The sequence below is a fragment of the Myotis daubentonii genome, chromosome 1, assembly GCF_963259705.1.
Source record: "Myotis daubentonii chromosome 1, mMyoDau2.1, whole genome shotgun sequence".
NCBI classification, from domain to species: Eukaryota; Metazoa; Chordata; class Mammalia; order Chiroptera; family Vespertilionidae; genus Myotis; species Myotis daubentonii.
The window spans coordinates 233,299,403-233,315,307 of record NC_081840.1 but is presented as its reverse complement, the minus strand read 5'-3'; the positions used below and the strand labels follow the sequence as shown (position 1 = coordinate 233,315,307).

Below are 15,905 nucleotides of genomic sequence, written 5' to 3'. Positions count from 1 at the left end.
CCCAGAAGGCACGCCCAGGTGGCCCCGCTCTGGCTCCTGGAGACCCCATCCCTCCTGGGCTGGCCTGACAGGGGGCGGAGGGCCTCTTCCCGGTGAAAGTGGCACAGAAGCCGGTCACCCTGGGTCCTGCCCAGCGGGCACACCTCAGGCTCTGCCCCCAGCTCCTGGTGGTGCTTCCTCAGAGCCCTGGGGGGCCCCCAGCCCCTGCCCTCCATCCTGATGCCTCCTGGGGAGCAGGGAATGACCCCGCCCGCTCGGGCAGCTCAGCTGCAGGTGTCGGGCAGCAGCGAGCTTCCGGGGTGGAGGCCGCTGGCATCTCAGCCCCAGGCAAACAGGCGGAGGGTCCCGCACCCCAGGCCTTTGTGCAGGGTGCCCCGCCCCCTCCGTGCCGCGCCCCTGGGCTCCCGCTCCGAGGGCTGGCTGCTCACACCTCGGGGTTCAGCGGGAGCAGCTCCTTTGCTTTGAAGCCTCTCAGACACGCTTCACCCACGGAGGCCCCTGGAGCCCCGGCCGAGCGGCCAGGAGACACCCGGGATGCGCGCTGGGCCAACACAGGTCTGCGCTTGGCCTCCCGGTGCGCCCGGCGGGGAGACAGGGACCTCGCTCGCCTGCCCGGGGCTCCCACGCCCTCGGAGACCGCCCGGCGCCCCCGCCGGCCTCACCCCCTCTAATCCCCTCAGCGGGCAGGAGCGAGCGGATCCGCGGCCCCGCCCCCAGACCGCCCCAGGGGAGGGGAGGGTCCCCGCCCCCGAACGCGTCGGGGCGGGCGTGGCCGGGCAGGCAGGGCGGGCCCGGAGGCGGGGCGGGCGCGGGCCGGCCCCCACTGGCTGCCGCGCGCCCGGCCGCCTGGACTCAGTGCGCGGTGGCGGCGGCGGTGGCAGCGGCGGGCAGCTGGTGCTGCGCGGTCCCGTCCTGTTCGCCCGGGGACACGGCCGCACCGGCGAGCGGACGGCCGCAGGGCAGGGCGCGGGCGGAGGGCCGCGGGCAGCGAGAGGAAGAAAGGGCAGCGCACAGCGAGCAGGGCGCCGGCGGCCTCCAGGTCGGTGCGCGAGGTCGGGCGGGCGCGGGAGGGGTCGCGGCGAGCGCTCGGCGGGGCCGGAGCGCGCGGCGGGCTCGGATCCCGAGCGGTCCCTGCAGCGGGGCCGCCGGGGCGCGGGCTTCCCGCTCTGGAAAGTTTGCCGCCGCCGCCGCCCTGGGAGGGCTCTGCAGCAGCCAGGGAGGGAAGGGGGAGGAGGGAGGGACCGCGGCGGGAGGAGGCGGCCGGCGCCAGGCGGCCCGGGAGCGCTGGGCGGCGGCGGCGGCGGCGGGCGGGGCAGCCGGGGGTCCTGGGGACCGGGGCGCAGGGGCCGGGGCGCAGGACCCGGCCGCCGCCGCTTCCTCCCCGGTGCGCCCGGCCCGCCCGAGTCACCAGCTGCTCGCCTCCCGCAGACTCCGAGCGGCGCCCTCCTGCCGCCGGTGCGGAGCCGGAGCCGGACCATGGGAGGCCAGCCCGCGCGCACCGCCTGAGGACGCCCCCGCCCCCGCCCCCGCCATGGGCGCCCTGGCCTGGGCTCTCGCGCTCTGCGTGGCCGTGGCGGTCGTGACCGGCGCCGCCTCGGGGCCCCCGGGTGCAGAGCAGCGCGTCGTGCGGAGAGTGGCAGGTAAGGCAGGGCCGGGCGGCACCGGGGAGGGGCCCGGGACGGGCACCTGGTGGTGGGGGGCGCCGCTCCCAGTCGGCCCGCGGGCGCGCCCTGGACTGGCCTGCGGGCCGATGCCCGGGCTCCTGTCCCCCTTCCTCCCCGGGGATCGCGGCCAGATCCGTCGCGGCTGATGGTGGGGCGCCCTGAGCCGCCACCCGAGCACGAGCTGCCGCGTCCGCAGCCCCCGCCCCGCCTCCCCAGGGGGGCGCCGCCTGCCCAGGCACCGTCGGAGGGCGCGGGGCTGCCTCTCCGGGGACCCTGTGGTTGCGCCGCGGGGTGTGTATTGTCGGAAAGTTCCTATTGTGGGTGCCGCTCCCCCGGCCTCCCTGGGCCCCGGGTCCTGGCCAGCTTCGGCCACAGCGAGGCCGGACTTTGCAGGGACGGTGTAGGAGCGGGTCGGCCCTGCCCCCGGGGGCCTGCGTGCGAAGGCGATGCCTCCTGGTGCCCCGTCCACACCCCTCCCCTGCCTGTGGGTGAAGGTGTCTGCCCCCCGCTGGTGGTCAGGGTCTGGCGGGACGTCGGGGGTCTCAGGAGGACCCGGTCTGCGCGGCCAGAGCAGCGCAGGGAGCGGGTCTGTGCGCCAGGCTCCGCCCCGCACACGCGCCGGCCCTGGAGGTGCGGCGGGGCCCCCAGCAGGCCGGCCGGCCCTACCCTTGCCGCCTCCCGGGAGTCGGGGCAGAGACGCGTGGCCCGGCTGGCGGCCACCGGGAGTCCCGCCCGCGGGGACCGTCACCTCCGGGGCGCTGACGGGGCCTGCGGGCACGCTACCTCCAGTCCGGGGCCGCGCCGAGGGCGGCCGGAGCCCGGTGAGCTCACGCCCCACCCGGGCGGGCGCACCGAACAGCCGCTCCTTTGTACCTCGGCGCGGCCACAGACGCGCATTGACGGCGGGAGGTGCGAGCGCGGCGGCCCGGCGGCCGTGCCAGCGAGGCGGCCGCAGGCGGGACGGGACGCAGGCAGATGGCGGCCCGCCCCGCCCGCGCCCCCCGCGCCCCCGTCTCCGGCAGCGGCTGCAGCCTCCCGGAACAATGTCATTTTTTTATGAATGAAAGTGGGCCCTGCGCTTGAATGTGCGTGTCATTCAGCGGCGTGACAGGGGCCGCCGGGAGGTCAGCGCGCGCTTTTAGCGCCCCCGCTTCCAGGGCGCGGAGTGGCGGCGGCGGGGGCCCCATTAGCATTCCCATTCGCATTCAGATAAAGATATTACTCCCTGCGGCCGGGAATGCCAACTGGCCCGGGCCGGTCGGCGGGCCCCAGGTCCTCCCCCGGCCCCCTGCGGCGCGCGGGACCGTGGGCGCGGCCGCCTCCACCCCTTCCCCAGAACGGCCCGCCTCTGAGGCCGGGGCCTGGGACGCACAGCCTGGGGCGACCCCGCCGGATGCGGGCCGCGGGCCCAGCGACAGGAGGGCCCTCGGGGCCTGGAGAGGGAGACCTGGCCGCCTCCGGGCCGGAGCGTCCTGCCCTCCCCCCGCCCCGCCCCCGTGGTAGAGCTGGTGAAACAGGTAGTGAGTGGATAGGTCAATAAACTTAATCCGGTTCCTTCAAGAGATGGGCTGGGCAGGAAAAGTACAGAGTTCTCCTGAAATTTCCAGAGGGCCGGCTGGCCCTCCCCCGGGACAGAAGCTAGGGAGCCCGCCGGCTGGGGTCCAGGACAGGGGGACGGTGTGTGCTGCTGGACCCCCCCCCCTCCCCGCCCCCCAGGCAGCCCCTTATTCCCAGAGGGTCCTGCTCTCCGCAGGGGCTGGGCAGGGTCCCCCCCAGGCAGGGGGGTGGGGGCAGCAGAGGCCGCCCCCTGGGTCTGACCCACCCAGCCAGCGGGGGTTCCTTGCTGAGCATTTCCCAGAAGGCACTGGCTGCAACCTCTCCCACCTCCTCCGTCCACTGCGGGCTGGACTTTGAGCCTCCGGGGCCTCTGGGTGGTTCATTAACCCAGCATGAGCCCCAGGCTGGACTGCGTCCCCCAGGCCCCCTCCCTCGGGGCCCAGGGCCCACTTGGGGTCTGTCGCCCTAAGAATGTCCACGCTCGGAAAAATCCTGGTGACTTTGAACCAAACTGATAGTTGTCGGGCCGCACGAGCCCGCGGGGTGAGCCAAAGCTCGGGAGAATGCGGCCTTGGGCCCAGTGTGTCCTTTAGGGTCCGCGTGGGGGGTCTCCGGGGCGGGCCGGGCGCAGGGTAGCGGGCCTTCGCAGCAGAGATGGCATGCGGGCCTTCAGATAGCCTCGTGGTTTCCCGTGCCCCCAGGAGGGTCAGGAAAAGATGGCTCTGAGACTCCTTTCCGAGGTCCATTATAGGTGCACAAAGACTCAGTCCGTTTCAAAGGTAAAGTCTGACCTTTGTCAGGAAGCGGCAGGCCTCGGACGTGCCGACCACCACGGCCCACCACGCCCCGTCCCGCCACGGCCCGCCCCACCACGGCCCGTCCCGCCACGGCCCACCCCGCCACGGCCCGCCCCTCCACCGCCTGCCGTAGTTAGTTAGGAACTCTGCAGGCACCCCCTGAGTGTGTCCGGCTCACTCACTCTTCAGGCCCATGTTGCCCACGGACCCCGTTTCACACCGGCACCTGGAGAGGAAAGGGGTCTCCTTGAGGGAGGACCAGTCTGCTGAGCGGGCGTTTGGGGAGGTCCCCCCATCGGGCCACCCCGGCCTGAGTGACTTACAAGTAAACGAGCTGGAATCGGGGCTGCGCGTCCTGACCCCTGGCCCTGCCCTGGTGCCCCGGAGCCTGGGCTCCTCACCTGTCCCAGGAGACTGATAATGGAGGGGTGTAGGAGGATTAGGCGGGATAATCCCGTAAGCCCTCATCAGCCCGCCCAGCCGGAGCCCCCCCTGATCCCCTGACTTTGTGATGAGACTTTTCGGAATGTTCCTGGGGAGGGAAGGCCAGAACCTTTGCCCGGAGGCCAGGGTCCCTCTGAGGCGCCTCCGCCGGGCTCTTCTGAAGCCTGTGCCTGACCCGGCCGGGTGGCTCAGTGGTTGAGCGTCGACCTAGGAACCAGGAGGTCCCAGGTTCGACTCCCCGTCAGGGCATGTGCCTGGGTGGCAGGCTCGATCCCCAGTGGGGGGCGTGCGGGAGGCAGCCAATCACTGATTCTCTCTCATCTGTGATGTTTCCATCTTTCTCTCCCCCTTCCTCTCTGAGATCAATTGAAAGTATATATATTTTTAAAAATAAATAAAGCCCGTGCCTGATGCGGGTGCGGGGAGAGCAGGAGCTTCCACGCTCCACACCCGCTCTGCTCCCTGAGCGCCCGCGTCGGGTCTGAGTTAGATGCCTGTGTCCCCCTGCCTGACACTGCTCCCTCTGCCCCTGTGCCTCCCCATGGGCCCCCCAAGGCTCTGAGTGGGGCCCCCCAAGGCTCTGAGTGGGGCCCCCCATGGCTCTCTGTGGGGTCCCCCATGGCTCTGAGTGGGGTCCCCAAGGCTCTGAGTGGGGCCCCCCATGGCTCTCCGTGGGTCCCCCAAGCTCTGAGTGGGGCCCTCCATGGCTCTCTGTGGGGTCCCCCATGGCTCTGAGTGGGGTCCCCAAGGCTCTGAGTGTGCCTGGTATGTTGGATCTGCAGGGGCGGAGACTGACCTGGTCTGGGAGGCTCTGGCCTATGCAGGCACCCAGCTGAGCAGGGCGGTGGGCAGGTCAGGGGTCAGCCCCTCACCCCACCTCTGCGGATGGCTGCCAGGCGTGTCTGGCCTGGGGGTGCTGTGTCCCTCCGGCCCCCGCTGGACCAGGTTGAAGCAAATCCTTGTGCAGATGCCTCGCTGCCCAGACCAGAGCGGAACCAATGCTGTTGCCCTTGGCCGGGGCTGAGGCTCCCCCCCCAGCCCGTTCTCCGCCTTCTGGGGGGCCTCCGTCGGCTCTCGGCACTGGGTGGTCCCCACAGGACACAGTGGCCAGGACTGGGGGGCTGGAGGGCAGGCCAGGTGTCTGACACTCGGGTCCCCAGGGACACAGACTCTAGACGCTCCGGACACCCTGCCCGTGGGCACAGGGCTTAGGAGGACGCCGAGGTGGGGGGCCGAGCCGCCTGTCCGGGGAGCCAGGCCCCAGAGGGGCAGCTGGGCCCTCGAATCTAGGCCACGCGTCGGCGGAATGACAAGTAACGGAGCTGCCGACCCCGCGGGTGGGGCAGGGGGCCTGAGCCGCCGGACCACCCGGCCCGTCCTGGGCCCAGAGCCCGGGCTGCCCGCCTGCGCTGGGCATTGTCTGGCCCTGGCAGGGAGGCCGGGGGTGGTGGTCAGCCCAATGGGGGTGTGTCCCTGGGTCTCAGGCCTTGCTGGCCTCCTGGGAGTTGGGCAGCCGCTGGCGTGCTGCGGTGGCCTCCTCCTGTGACATTTTTTAAAAGTATATTTTTTTATTGATTTCAGAGAGAAAGGGGGAGAGAGAGAGAGAGAAACATCAATGATGAGAGAACCATGGATCGGCTGCCTCCTGCACGCCCCACACTAGGGATAGAGTCCGAAACCCAGGCCTGTGCCCTGACTGGGATTCGAACCGTGACCTCCTGGTTCATAGGTTGACGCTCAACCCCTGAGCCACGCCGGCGGGCACCTCCTGTGACAGCCTTCTCCCCAGCCTGTTGTCACCTGCAAAACCGCGCTTCCAGCTCCCTTCGCCCCAAACACAGAATGGGTTTTGCGTTCCTGAGTGGTTGGCAAAACGCGAAGGAAGGAGGCTGCCGTGGCTGTCGGCCCTGCCCTGCGTGCAGCCTGCCTGAGCGGCCACCTGTCTGCATGTGAACCTGAGCGCTGTGCCCGCGGCAGGCTGTCCGGGACGGGGGACCGGCCCGGGGGCCGGGCTGCAGACGTGCCCGCCCGCCGTGCTCGGGCTCTGGGTGCAGATCCTCCGTCACCAGGCCCGCCTGGACCCGGACCCGCCCGCCGGGCCGACAGCCGGGCTGCAGCCGGTCCACCTGTGAGGAGGCGCCTGGTGCCTCCGGGCTGTGTGCCCGGCCCAGTGCTCTGGGTTTGGGGCGCCTGCCTCACGGCCACCCGTCTTGCCCATAGAGGTCCCGGGACCGGAGCCCCCCCAGCAGGAGCAGCTGGTGTTTGGCAGCGGGGACACCGTGGAGCTGAGCTGCCACCTGCCTGCAGGCGTCCCCACGGGGCCCACCGTCTGGGCCAAGGACGGGGCGGGGCTGGCGCCCTCGGACCGCGTGCTGGTGGGGCCGCAGCGGCTGCAGGTGCTGAACGCCTCCCACGAGGACGCGGGGGCCTACAGCTGCCGGCAGCGGCTCACCCAGCGCGAGCTGTGCCGCTTCAGCGTGCGGGTGACAGGTGGGCGCGGCCACGGCCTGAGGGCCCCTGGTGGAGAGGGGGGCACCCCTGGGGGCTCTGTGAGGGACAACCCGCCCGGGGTCCCCTGGGCCGGAGGAGACAGATCAGGAGAGGACCAGCCTCGCCGCTGAGGAGGGTGGGTGCCTGGGTGGGGGTGCCAGACACCAGCCCCCCTCCAGCCCCTGTTGGGGCGATGGGCACGGCCCCCTCCATGGCCCCTTGTTGGGATGATGGGCACGGCCCCCTCCAGCCCCTGTTGGGGCGATGGGCACGGCCCCCTCCATGGCCCCTCTCCCCTGCACTGCAGATGCCCCGTCCTCGGGAGACGACGAAGATGGGGAGGACGAGGCAGAGGACACAGGTGAGACCAGGCTCCGGGCTCCCGGGCAGGTCGGGGCTGGGGACCTGATTCCCCAGACACAGCCCATCCCCCTCCCCCCCCAGGGATGGGGCCGCTTCTCACCTGCTGGTGAGAGACAAGGCCTGACCATCACCTGTTTTGGTTACGAGTGGGACTCCCCTCCCTGTGGGGTGGCCCTGGTGTCTGCCCTGAGCTCGGGGGGAGGCTGGCTCGGGGGACACAGGGTTTCGGATGAGGAGGCTGGGGCTGGGTGTGAGGCCTGTGGGGAGGGTCCGCTCTGGGTGTTAGTTCAGCAGGCGGTGGTTCAGGTGGCAGCCGGGGGCCGGGGCTGGGGGCTGAGGGCAGTGGGGGGGCGGCCCCAACAGTCCAGGTAGAGGGGACGGTGGCCAGGGCGCCGCATGCCAGGTGCAGGCGCCTCTCCTGGGAAGGGGTGTTGTCACCCCCGACGGCGGTGGGTGGGCGACCGAGGTGCTGGCCTGGGCGTGGCAGGTGGCTTTGCTCAGCGTGGGGGGCCGGTGAGGGGTCATGGGGACGGGGCCTCTGAGGTCCAGGGGGCAAGGAGGTGAGGACCCAGAGGGGAGGCCTGGGGGTCTGAGATGCAGGTGTCCCCTGGTGACCCCCGAGGTGGCCCCTGCCCTCTCCCGCCCTCACGCTCCCAGCGCCCCGCTGTCCCGGCCACCTCGGGCGGGGCCTGGTGTCCTCTGGGCCCCGGGACGCTGAGGGCCGCGCAGGGCTGCCCCCCAGAGGAAGTCACCGCCACTGCCCCGCCCCGCCCCCCCCCCCCCCCCCCCCGTTCCTGCCCCTCAGACCCTGGACCCCAGACGGCTCCTCTTCCCAGCATTTGTTCAAACTGCCCCACCTGGCCTCAGCCCTCTGTGAGGTGGCTGCCTGGGGGGGCAGCTTGTGGGGAGGGTGCCTCCCCCCTGGGGACACCCCATCCCAACCCCCGCCCACCCAGCCTCCAAACTGCAGGAAGGCTCCCCCACCCGGCCCAAGAGAAGCAGAAAAACCAGTCGGGCTCCGGGTGAGAGTGGGCGGGGCCTCCTGGTACCCTGTCCCCTCCTCCCGTCCCTCCTGCTGTCTGTCCCTCCTCCCGTCCCTCCTGCTGTCTGTCCCTCCTCCTGTCCCTCCCGCTGTCTGTCCCCTCCTCCTGTCCCTCCTGCTGTCTGTCCCTCCTGCTGTCTGTCCCTCCTCCTGTCCCCTTCTGCCCCTCCTGCTGTCTGTCCCTCCTTCTGCCCCTCCTGCTGTCTGTCCCTCCTCCTGTCCCTCCTGCTGTCTGTCCCTCCTGCCCCTCCCGCCGCCCTCAGGCCTGAGCGCTTGCTGCAGAGGTGGCTCAGGGCTCGCAGACTCAGCAGCACCCGAGTGCCTCCAAGCTCTGGCTCGAGGGGCACTGTGCCCCCGCCAACTGGGTGTGGGTGCTCCCCGAGGAGACGCCTCCTGTCAGAAAGCACCCTGGGGTCCTGGCCGGTGCGGCTCAGTGGAGGGAGCGTCTGCCCTCGGACTGAAGGGTCCTGGGTGCGACTCTGGGCCATGGTTGGGCGTGTGCAGGAGGCAGCCAATCGATGTGTTTCTCTCACATCAGTGTCTCTCCCCCTCTTGCACCCTCCCCTCCACTCCCTCTAAAAATAAATGGAAGATTATCCTTGGATGAGGAATAACAAAAAGTAAAATAAATGAGAAACAAAACAAGCTTATTACAAAGAAAGAAGGCGCCGGGGGGCGTGGACAGGGAGCGGGCCTGGCCTTGTCGCCGGGAGGGGGTGTCCCACCTGCCGGGCCCCCCACGCCGGTCATGGACTCCGCGGGCCCCTCGCCAGCAGGGGCCCCTTACTGGACGCGGCCTGAGCGGATGGAGAAGAAGCTGCTGGCCGTGCCCGCCGCCAACACCGTGCGCTTCCGCTGCCCGGCGGCCGGCAACCCCACGCCGTCCATCTCCTGGCTGAAGAACGGCAAGGAGTTCCGCGGGGAGCACCGCATCGGGGGCATCAAGGTGGGCGCCAGTGGTGGGCGGGCCCCGCACTCCGGGGCCTCGCCGCTGCCCGCTCACCCCCCCCCCCCGTCTGCCCGCTCACCCCCCATCTGCCCGCTCACCCCCCCCCCCCGTCTGCCCGCTCACCCCCCATCTGCCCGCTCACCCCCCTGTCTGCCTGCTCGCCCCCCTCTGCCCACTCACCCCCCATCTGCCCGCTCACCCCCCTGTCTGCCCGCTCACCCCCCATCTGCCCGCTCACCCCCCATCTGCCCGCTCACCCCCCCCATCTGCCCGCTCACCCCCGTCTGCCCGCTCACCCCCCCATCTTCCCGCTCATCCCCCCCGTCTGCCCGCTCACCCCCCGTCTGCCCGCTCACCCCCCGTCTGCCCGCTCACCCCCGTCTGCCCGCTCACCCCCCCATCTGCCCGCTCACCCCCGTCTGCCCGCTCACCCATCTGCCCGCTCACCCCCCCATCTGCCCGCTCACCCCCCATCTGCCCGCTCACCCCCGTCTGCCCGCTCACCCCCCCATCTGCCCGCTCCTCACCCCCCATCTGCCCGCTCACCCCCCCCCGTCTGCCTGCTCACCCCCATCTGCCCGCTCACCCCCCCGCCCCCCCCCGTCTGCCCGCTCACCCCCCATCTGCCCGCAGCTGCGCCACCAGCAGTGGAGCCTGGTCATGGAGAGCGTGGTGCCCTCGGACCGCGGCAACTACACGTGCGTCGTGCAGAACAGGCTGGGCAGCATCCGGCAGACCTACACGCTGGACGTGCTGGGTGAGGCCCGGGTGGTGGGGGGGAGGTGGGGGGGAAGCCGGGCCGGGCCGTCCCTAAGCCCCGCTCGCCCCGCCCGTCTGTCCGCAGAGCGCTCCCCGCACCGGCCCATCCTGCAGGCGGGGCTGCCGGCCAACCAGACGGCCGTGCTGGGCAGCGACGTGGAGTTCCACTGCAAGGTGTACAGCGACGCGCAGCCCCACATCCAGTGGCTGAAGCACGTGGAGGTGAACGGCAGCCGAGTGGGGCCCGACGGCACGCCCTACGTCACCGTGCTCAAGGTGGGCGCCGCCCTGGGCGGGGCAGAGGCGGGCGGGACCCCCTGCAGGGCTCCACTGGGCCCGGCCCTGCCCGGAGACGGCTGAGTCCCAGCTCGATCCCAGTGCGTCCTCCGTTTCCCCCTCGCTCTCGGGGATGCCTCCTGCGTGGGCTCGGCCCCAGGGCCCCGGCCGGCCAGGCACAGCCGAGTTCACCCAGCACCCCTGGCAGGCCAGGCGGGGGCCCCCTGAGCTGGGGCGGGGGTGGCGATTGGGCGGCGGTGTTTGTGTGCAGTCAGCTCGCCACCCAGCCGGCCTCCCGGCGCCTGGGGGCAGGACAGCCTCAGCGGGGTTCCCATGGCCCCAGGGTGGGGGCCACCCGGTCAGATGGTTGCGACACTCGCAGCCCAAAGAGAAACATCTGTTTCAGAGACGAGACAGGCTGATGGGGGTGGGGAGCAGGGCTCAGGCTGAGGACGCTGGGCCCCGCCTGGTGGTGCCTGCGCCCTGGTCAGCGTGTGAGCTGTCTGTGGTGTCACCACGGGCCCAGCCGGGCTCCAGGGGGGCAGGGCGGGCACCCCCCCACCCCGAGGGCCTCTTGGGGAGCCTGCCAGGCCCGTGCTCCATGTTGGGGAGGGAGGATGCGCAGAAGGTGCATCCTGTGAAACCACAGTCTGTTGCCAGGACGTGCCTACACGCCTCCTCCAGGCAGCCCTCCAGGCTGGCACAGCCCCAGTCATTCCTTGGGGGTCTCCCACATCCTGCCTTGGAGTCTCAGGATCTGAGGCTGCCCTCCCACGGGTCTCGACCTGGACGGGGCCACTCCTGGGCAGCACCTGGCGCCCGGCCGGCCCGCGGGCCCTGCTGAGCCGGGTCTCTTGTCCCCGCAGTCCTGGATCAGTGAGACTGTGGAGGCCGACGCGCGCCTCCGCCTGGCCAATGTGTCCGAGCACGACGGAGGCGAGTACCTCTGTCGAGCCTCCAATTTCATAGGCGTGTCTGAGAAGGCCTTTTGGCTGCGTGTTCACGGGCCCCGAGCAGGTAACGACTCTGTCCCACGCCTGCCTGGCACGCCGAGCTCCAGCTCCGACGCCCTGGCCCTGCGCCCGCCGCACGCCCCGCCCCGCTCGCTCCCCAGCCTGCCACCCGCTCGCTGCACATGCGGTCACCTCTGCAAGCCGGCGCCTGTGCCCCCGTGTGACACCTGCCTGCCTGGAGCCGTGGCCCACGGCCCCTGCCTGCGCCTGTGCCACCCACAGAAGGCCCTCAGCCTGGCAGGGCCATGCCCTCCGTCTGTGGGCACCTGCTTTCCTCCCATCTCCCTGGCCCCCTGCTCCGCTGTCTGCTCACTTCCCGTTGGTCTGTCTGTCCCTCTGCCACCTGCCTGTCCTCCCACCCCCGCCCAGTGTCCACGCTAACCCCGCACGCTGCTGGCCGCCCCGCTGGCCGCACGCCTGGCGCTCACTGGGACAGAGGACTCGCCGGTGAAGGGACTGGCTTCGGGTTCAGTGTGGACGCACAAGGCGGAGGACCCTCGGCCACCATGGCCGTGGCGGCGGCCGTGGCCGTGGTGGTGGCGGCCGTGGCCGTGGTGGTGGCGGCGTTTCCTTTGCAGCCTGGTGGGACCGTCGCTGGTGGACGCTGGCTCCGTGCCGCGGGGGGTGCTGGCACGGCCTAGCGCTCTTTCTCTCTTCGTAGACGGCAGGCGCTAACACCACCGACAAGGAGCTAGAGGTGCTGTCCTTGCGCAATGTCACCTTTGAGGACGCGGGGGAGTACACGTGTCTGGCGGGCAATTCTATCGGGTTTTCCCATCACTCTGCGTGGCTGGTGGTGCTGCCAGGTACCGGCTCCTGCTGCTGCTGCACCTTTCTCGGGGCGCTGGCTCGGGACACGCCAAAGCCGCCAGGGACCGGCCGGGGGTCCTGAGGCTCACGTCCGCCCGGCTCCACGCCACGCCCTGTGCCTGGGTTGGGGTCAGTCAACCTGGGCCGCGGCCGGTTTGGCTCAGTGGATAGAGCGGTCAGGGTTTGATTCCCCGTCAGGGCGCAGGCCTGGTTGCGGGCTCGATCCCCAGTGTGGGGGGCGTGCAGGAGGCAGTCGATCCACGATTCTCTGTCATCATGGATGTTTCTCTCTCTCCCTCTCCCTTCCTCTCTAAATCAATAAAAATATTTAAAATAAAAAGTCGACCCGGCCCTGTCCTGGCCCAAAGCGGCCTCCATTGAGCCCCCACGCCCAGCGGGGCCCCGGAGCCTGGCGGCGGCTTTGGCGTCTCCCCGGTGGCGGGTGTGGGTGCTGTGGCTCCACTTGCGCTCCTTCTCTCGGGCACTTCAGACCCCAGACCCCACCGCGTGGGGCACCGTGGCCTCGGCACCCACCCGGGGCCGCGCCTCCTCCCCAGCCCCCACTGCGCCTGCGGCTCCCGTGGCCGTGGCCGTGGCCGTGGCCGTGGGGCTGCGGTGCGGCCGGGCCAGGCCCCAACGCCCGTGTCTTTGCAGCCGAGGAGGAGCTGGCGGAGGCCGGCGAGGCGGGCAGCGTGTACGCGGGCGTCCTCAGCTACGGCGTGGGCTTTCTGCTCTTCGTGCTGGTGGTGGCCGCCGTGACGCTCTGCCGCCTGCGCAGCCCCCCCAAGAAGGGCCTGGCGCCCGCCGTGCACAAGGTCTCCCGCTTCCCGCTCAAGAGACAGGTAACAAAGGAGACAGCCGGTTCCAAGCCGCCCGCCCCGCCTGGCTCGCCAAACCCCCACGACCACCTCCCGGCCGTGCGGGAGGCCCTGGGGCTGCCCCCCACCCAGCGCGGCCCCGCGGCACCGACCTGCCCTGCCGACCCAAGCAGGTGTCCTTGGAGTCCAACTCGTCCATGAACTCCAACACGCCCCTCGTGCGCATCGCCCGGCTGTCGTCCGGCGAGGGCCCCGCGCTGGCCAACGTCTCCGAGCTGGAGCTGCCCGCCGACCCCAAGTGGGAGCTGCCCCGGGCCCGGTCAGTGCTGGGACGGACGCCGCGTGCTGGGGCCCTGACAGGGGGGTGGGGGGGCCATGCAGAGACCTGATTGGATTCAGGTGGGACTCGAGTAGGAGCCGAGGCCGCTGTTGGGTGTGAGGTTGGAGGAGGAGGCTGGGCCGCGGGGTGCCCGTGAGGTGGAGGCAGGATGAGCTCTGTCTTGAGGGCGTGGTGGCTGGGGCGGGGGGCGGGTCAGGGACTTCGTCCTCAGGAGCAGGTCTTGGGGGCAGGTGTGGAGGGCTTCCCGGAGGCGGAGGCACTGGACTCATTACCTCTGCCCCTGCCGCCAGGCTGACCCTGGGCAAGCCCCTGGGCGAGGGCTGCTTCGGTCAGGTGGTCATGGCGGAGGCCATCGGCATCGACAAGGACCGGACCACCAAGCCCGTCACGGTGGCCGTGAAGATGCTGAAAGGTGAGTGAAGTGAGGTGCGGGGAGCGGGCCGGCGGCGCGGCGGCACTGTCCCACGTGCCCTCTGCCTCTGCACAGACGACGCCACCGACAAGGACCTCTCCGACCTGGTGTCCGAGATGGAGATGATGAAGATGATCGGGAAGCACAAGAACATCATCAACCTGCTGGGCGCCTGCACGCAGGGCGGTGGGTGCACGCAGGGCGGTGGGCGTGCAGAGGGCAGTGGGTGCACACAGGGCGGTGGGTGCACGCAGGGCGGTGGGCGTGCAGAGGGCGGTGGGTGCACGCAGGGCGGTGGGCGTGCAGAGGGCGGTGGGTGCACACAGGGCGGTGGGTGCACACAGGGCGGTGGGTGCGCAGGCAGTGCCCCCCTGAGGCCCCTGTGCCCGCAGGGCCCCTGTATGTGCTGGTGGAGTACGCGGCCAAAGGCAATCTGCGGGAGTACCTGCGGGCGCGGCGGCCCCCGGGCACCGACTACTCCTTCGACACCTGCCAGCTGCCGGAGGAGCAGCTCACCTGCAAGGACCTGGTGTCCTGCGCCTACCAGGTGGCCCGGGGCATGGAGTACCTGGCCTCCCAGAAGGTGAGGAGGGGGAGGCGGGGTCCGGGGTCCGGAACGGACAGCGCTCCGGGCGGCCCCGCGGGAGCGGCCGGCGGTGGCCTCAGCCTCAGCCCCGGCCCCGTCCCCAGTGCATCCACAGGGACCTGGCCGCCCGCAACGTGCTGGTGACGGAGGACAACGTGATGAAGATCGCAGACTTCGGCCTGGCCCGCGACGTGCACAACCTGGACTATTACAAGAAGACCACCAACGTGAGCCGGGCCCGGGCGGGGCGGGCGGGCGGGGGAGGGGAAGCTGCCGCCGGGGGCGCCCGTGCAACGTGCGGCTCCCTCCCCGCAGGGCCGGCTGCCCGTGAAGTGGATGGCGCCCGAGGCCCTGTTCGACCGCGTCTACACCCACCAGAGCGATGTGTACGTGGCCTCAGGACTCAGGTCGGGGGTGGGAGCTGTGAGGGGCCCGGCCCGGCCCAGGGTGGGGCGATGGGAGCTCCAGGGTGAAGCTGGGTCCCCAGCTGGAGCCCCACGGCCTCTCGGGCCTCCACCTCGGCCCGATCAGCCGAGTGCCGCGTCCGCCCCGTGGGCCTGCTCCGGGGCAGGTGGGAGCCTGTGTGCTGTGTCCCCCCAGCTGGTCCTTCGGGGTCCTGCTCTGGGAGATCTTCACCCTGGGGGGCTCGCCGTACCCCGGCATCCCCGTGGAGGAGCTGTTCAAGCTGCTGAAAGAGGGGCACCGCATGGACAAGCCGGCCAACTGCACGCACGAGCTGTGAGTGCCCCCCCCACCCCCACGGCCCTGTGCCGGGCCCGGTGGCGGTTCCGCGGGGCCGGGGGGAGGCGGCGGGACCCTGGCCGGCGGGCGCTCACCGCCTGCCCCGCAGGTACATGGTCATGCGGGAGTGCTGGCACGCCGTGCCCTCCCAGAGGCCCACCTTCAAGCAGCTGGTGGAGGACCTGGACCGCATCCTCACGGTGACGTCCACCGACGTGAGTGCTGCCCCTCCCCCGCGCGGGCAGCCCGGGAGGGGGGAGAGGGGAGGGTGCGGCCTGTGACCCCACCCGCCCGCCCGCAGGAGTACCTGGACCTGTCGGTGCCCTTCGAGCAGTACTCGCCCGGCGGCCAGGACACCCCCAGCTCCGGCTCCTCGGGGGACGACTCCGTGTTCGCCCACGACCTCCTGCCCCCCGCCCCTCCCAGCAGCGGGGGCCCGCAGACGTGAAGGGTCCCCGCCTTCCGGCCGAGCCCCCCCCCAATGTGAGAGTGGTTCCCGGCCCGCCACGCTGCTCTGGGTGTGCCGCCGGCCACCGCGGCCCAGGCTCAAGACCTGGCACCAATGGACGGATGGACAAATAGACAACTGTGTGCGTGTGTGCGTGTGTGTGTGTGTGTGCGCGCGCGCGTGAGCACACGCGTGTGAGAGTCTCCGGGTCCCCGTGCAGGGGTCCCTGGGTGCCCGCCCTGCTGTACCATGACCTCCTGGCACCTGTGCCGGCAGTGCCAGGGGGACCGAGTGAGAATGTAAGGGCTCCCCGTGGGCCTCCCTGCCCCCATCCCTCCCTGTCACCCCGAGGGGCGCAGCTCCGGGCTCCGGCGTCCTCGGGTGCCTGAGCTGAGC

At 71.3% G+C, this 15,905-nt stretch overlaps 1 protein-coding gene across 12 annotated transcripts; it reads left to right on the top strand.

Annotated features, from left to right (window-relative positions):
* Positions 1-519: 519 nt before the first annotated feature.
* On the top strand, positions 520-15,642 carry FGFR3 (fibroblast growth factor receptor 3). 12 transcript variants are annotated; one of them, XM_059677574.1, is made up of 18 exons: positions 904-1,039; positions 1,429-1,640; positions 6,683-6,952; positions 7,260-7,313; positions 9,134-9,303; positions 9,940-10,063; positions 10,151-10,341; positions 12,016-12,160; positions 12,819-13,006; positions 13,156-13,301; positions 13,613-13,734; positions 13,810-13,920; positions 14,127-14,317; positions 14,425-14,547; positions 14,636-14,706; positions 14,921-15,058; positions 15,171-15,276; positions 15,363-15,642. In XM_059677574.1, exons 2-18 carry the CDS (start codon positions 1,532-1,534, stop codon positions 15,507-15,509), a joined length of 2,406 nt encoding a protein of 801 aa, XP_059533557.1. In that variant the 5' UTR covers positions 904-1,039; positions 1,429-1,531; the 3' UTR covers positions 15,510-15,642. The 12 variants fall into 12 exon arrangements, with proteins under 12 accessions (XP_059533496.1, XP_059533512.1, XP_059533506.1 ...); XM_059677564.1 differs by having other exon boundaries at positions 13,153-13,301; XM_059677546.1 differs by lacking the exon at positions 12,016-12,160 and adding an exon at positions 11,208-11,358.
* Positions 15,643-15,905: the final 263 nt, after the last annotated feature.

What these genes read in the sequence shown, in the direction of transcription:
- FGFR3 (XM_059677494.1), top strand. Translation starts at nt 535, where the DNA reads ATGCGCGCTGGGCCAACACAGGTCTGCGCTTGGCCTCCCGGTGCGCCC. An exon ending in GGACGAGGCAGAGGACACAG is followed by an intron (nt 7,314 to 9,130) that starts GTGAGACCAGGC and finishes GCCCCTCGCCAG; the next exon opens with CAGGGGCCCCTTACTGGACG. An exon ending in TGTTCACGGGCCCCGAGCAG is followed by an intron (nt 11,359 to 12,818) that starts GTAACGACTCTG and finishes GTGTCTTTGCAG; the next exon opens with CCGAGGAGGAGCTGGCGGAG.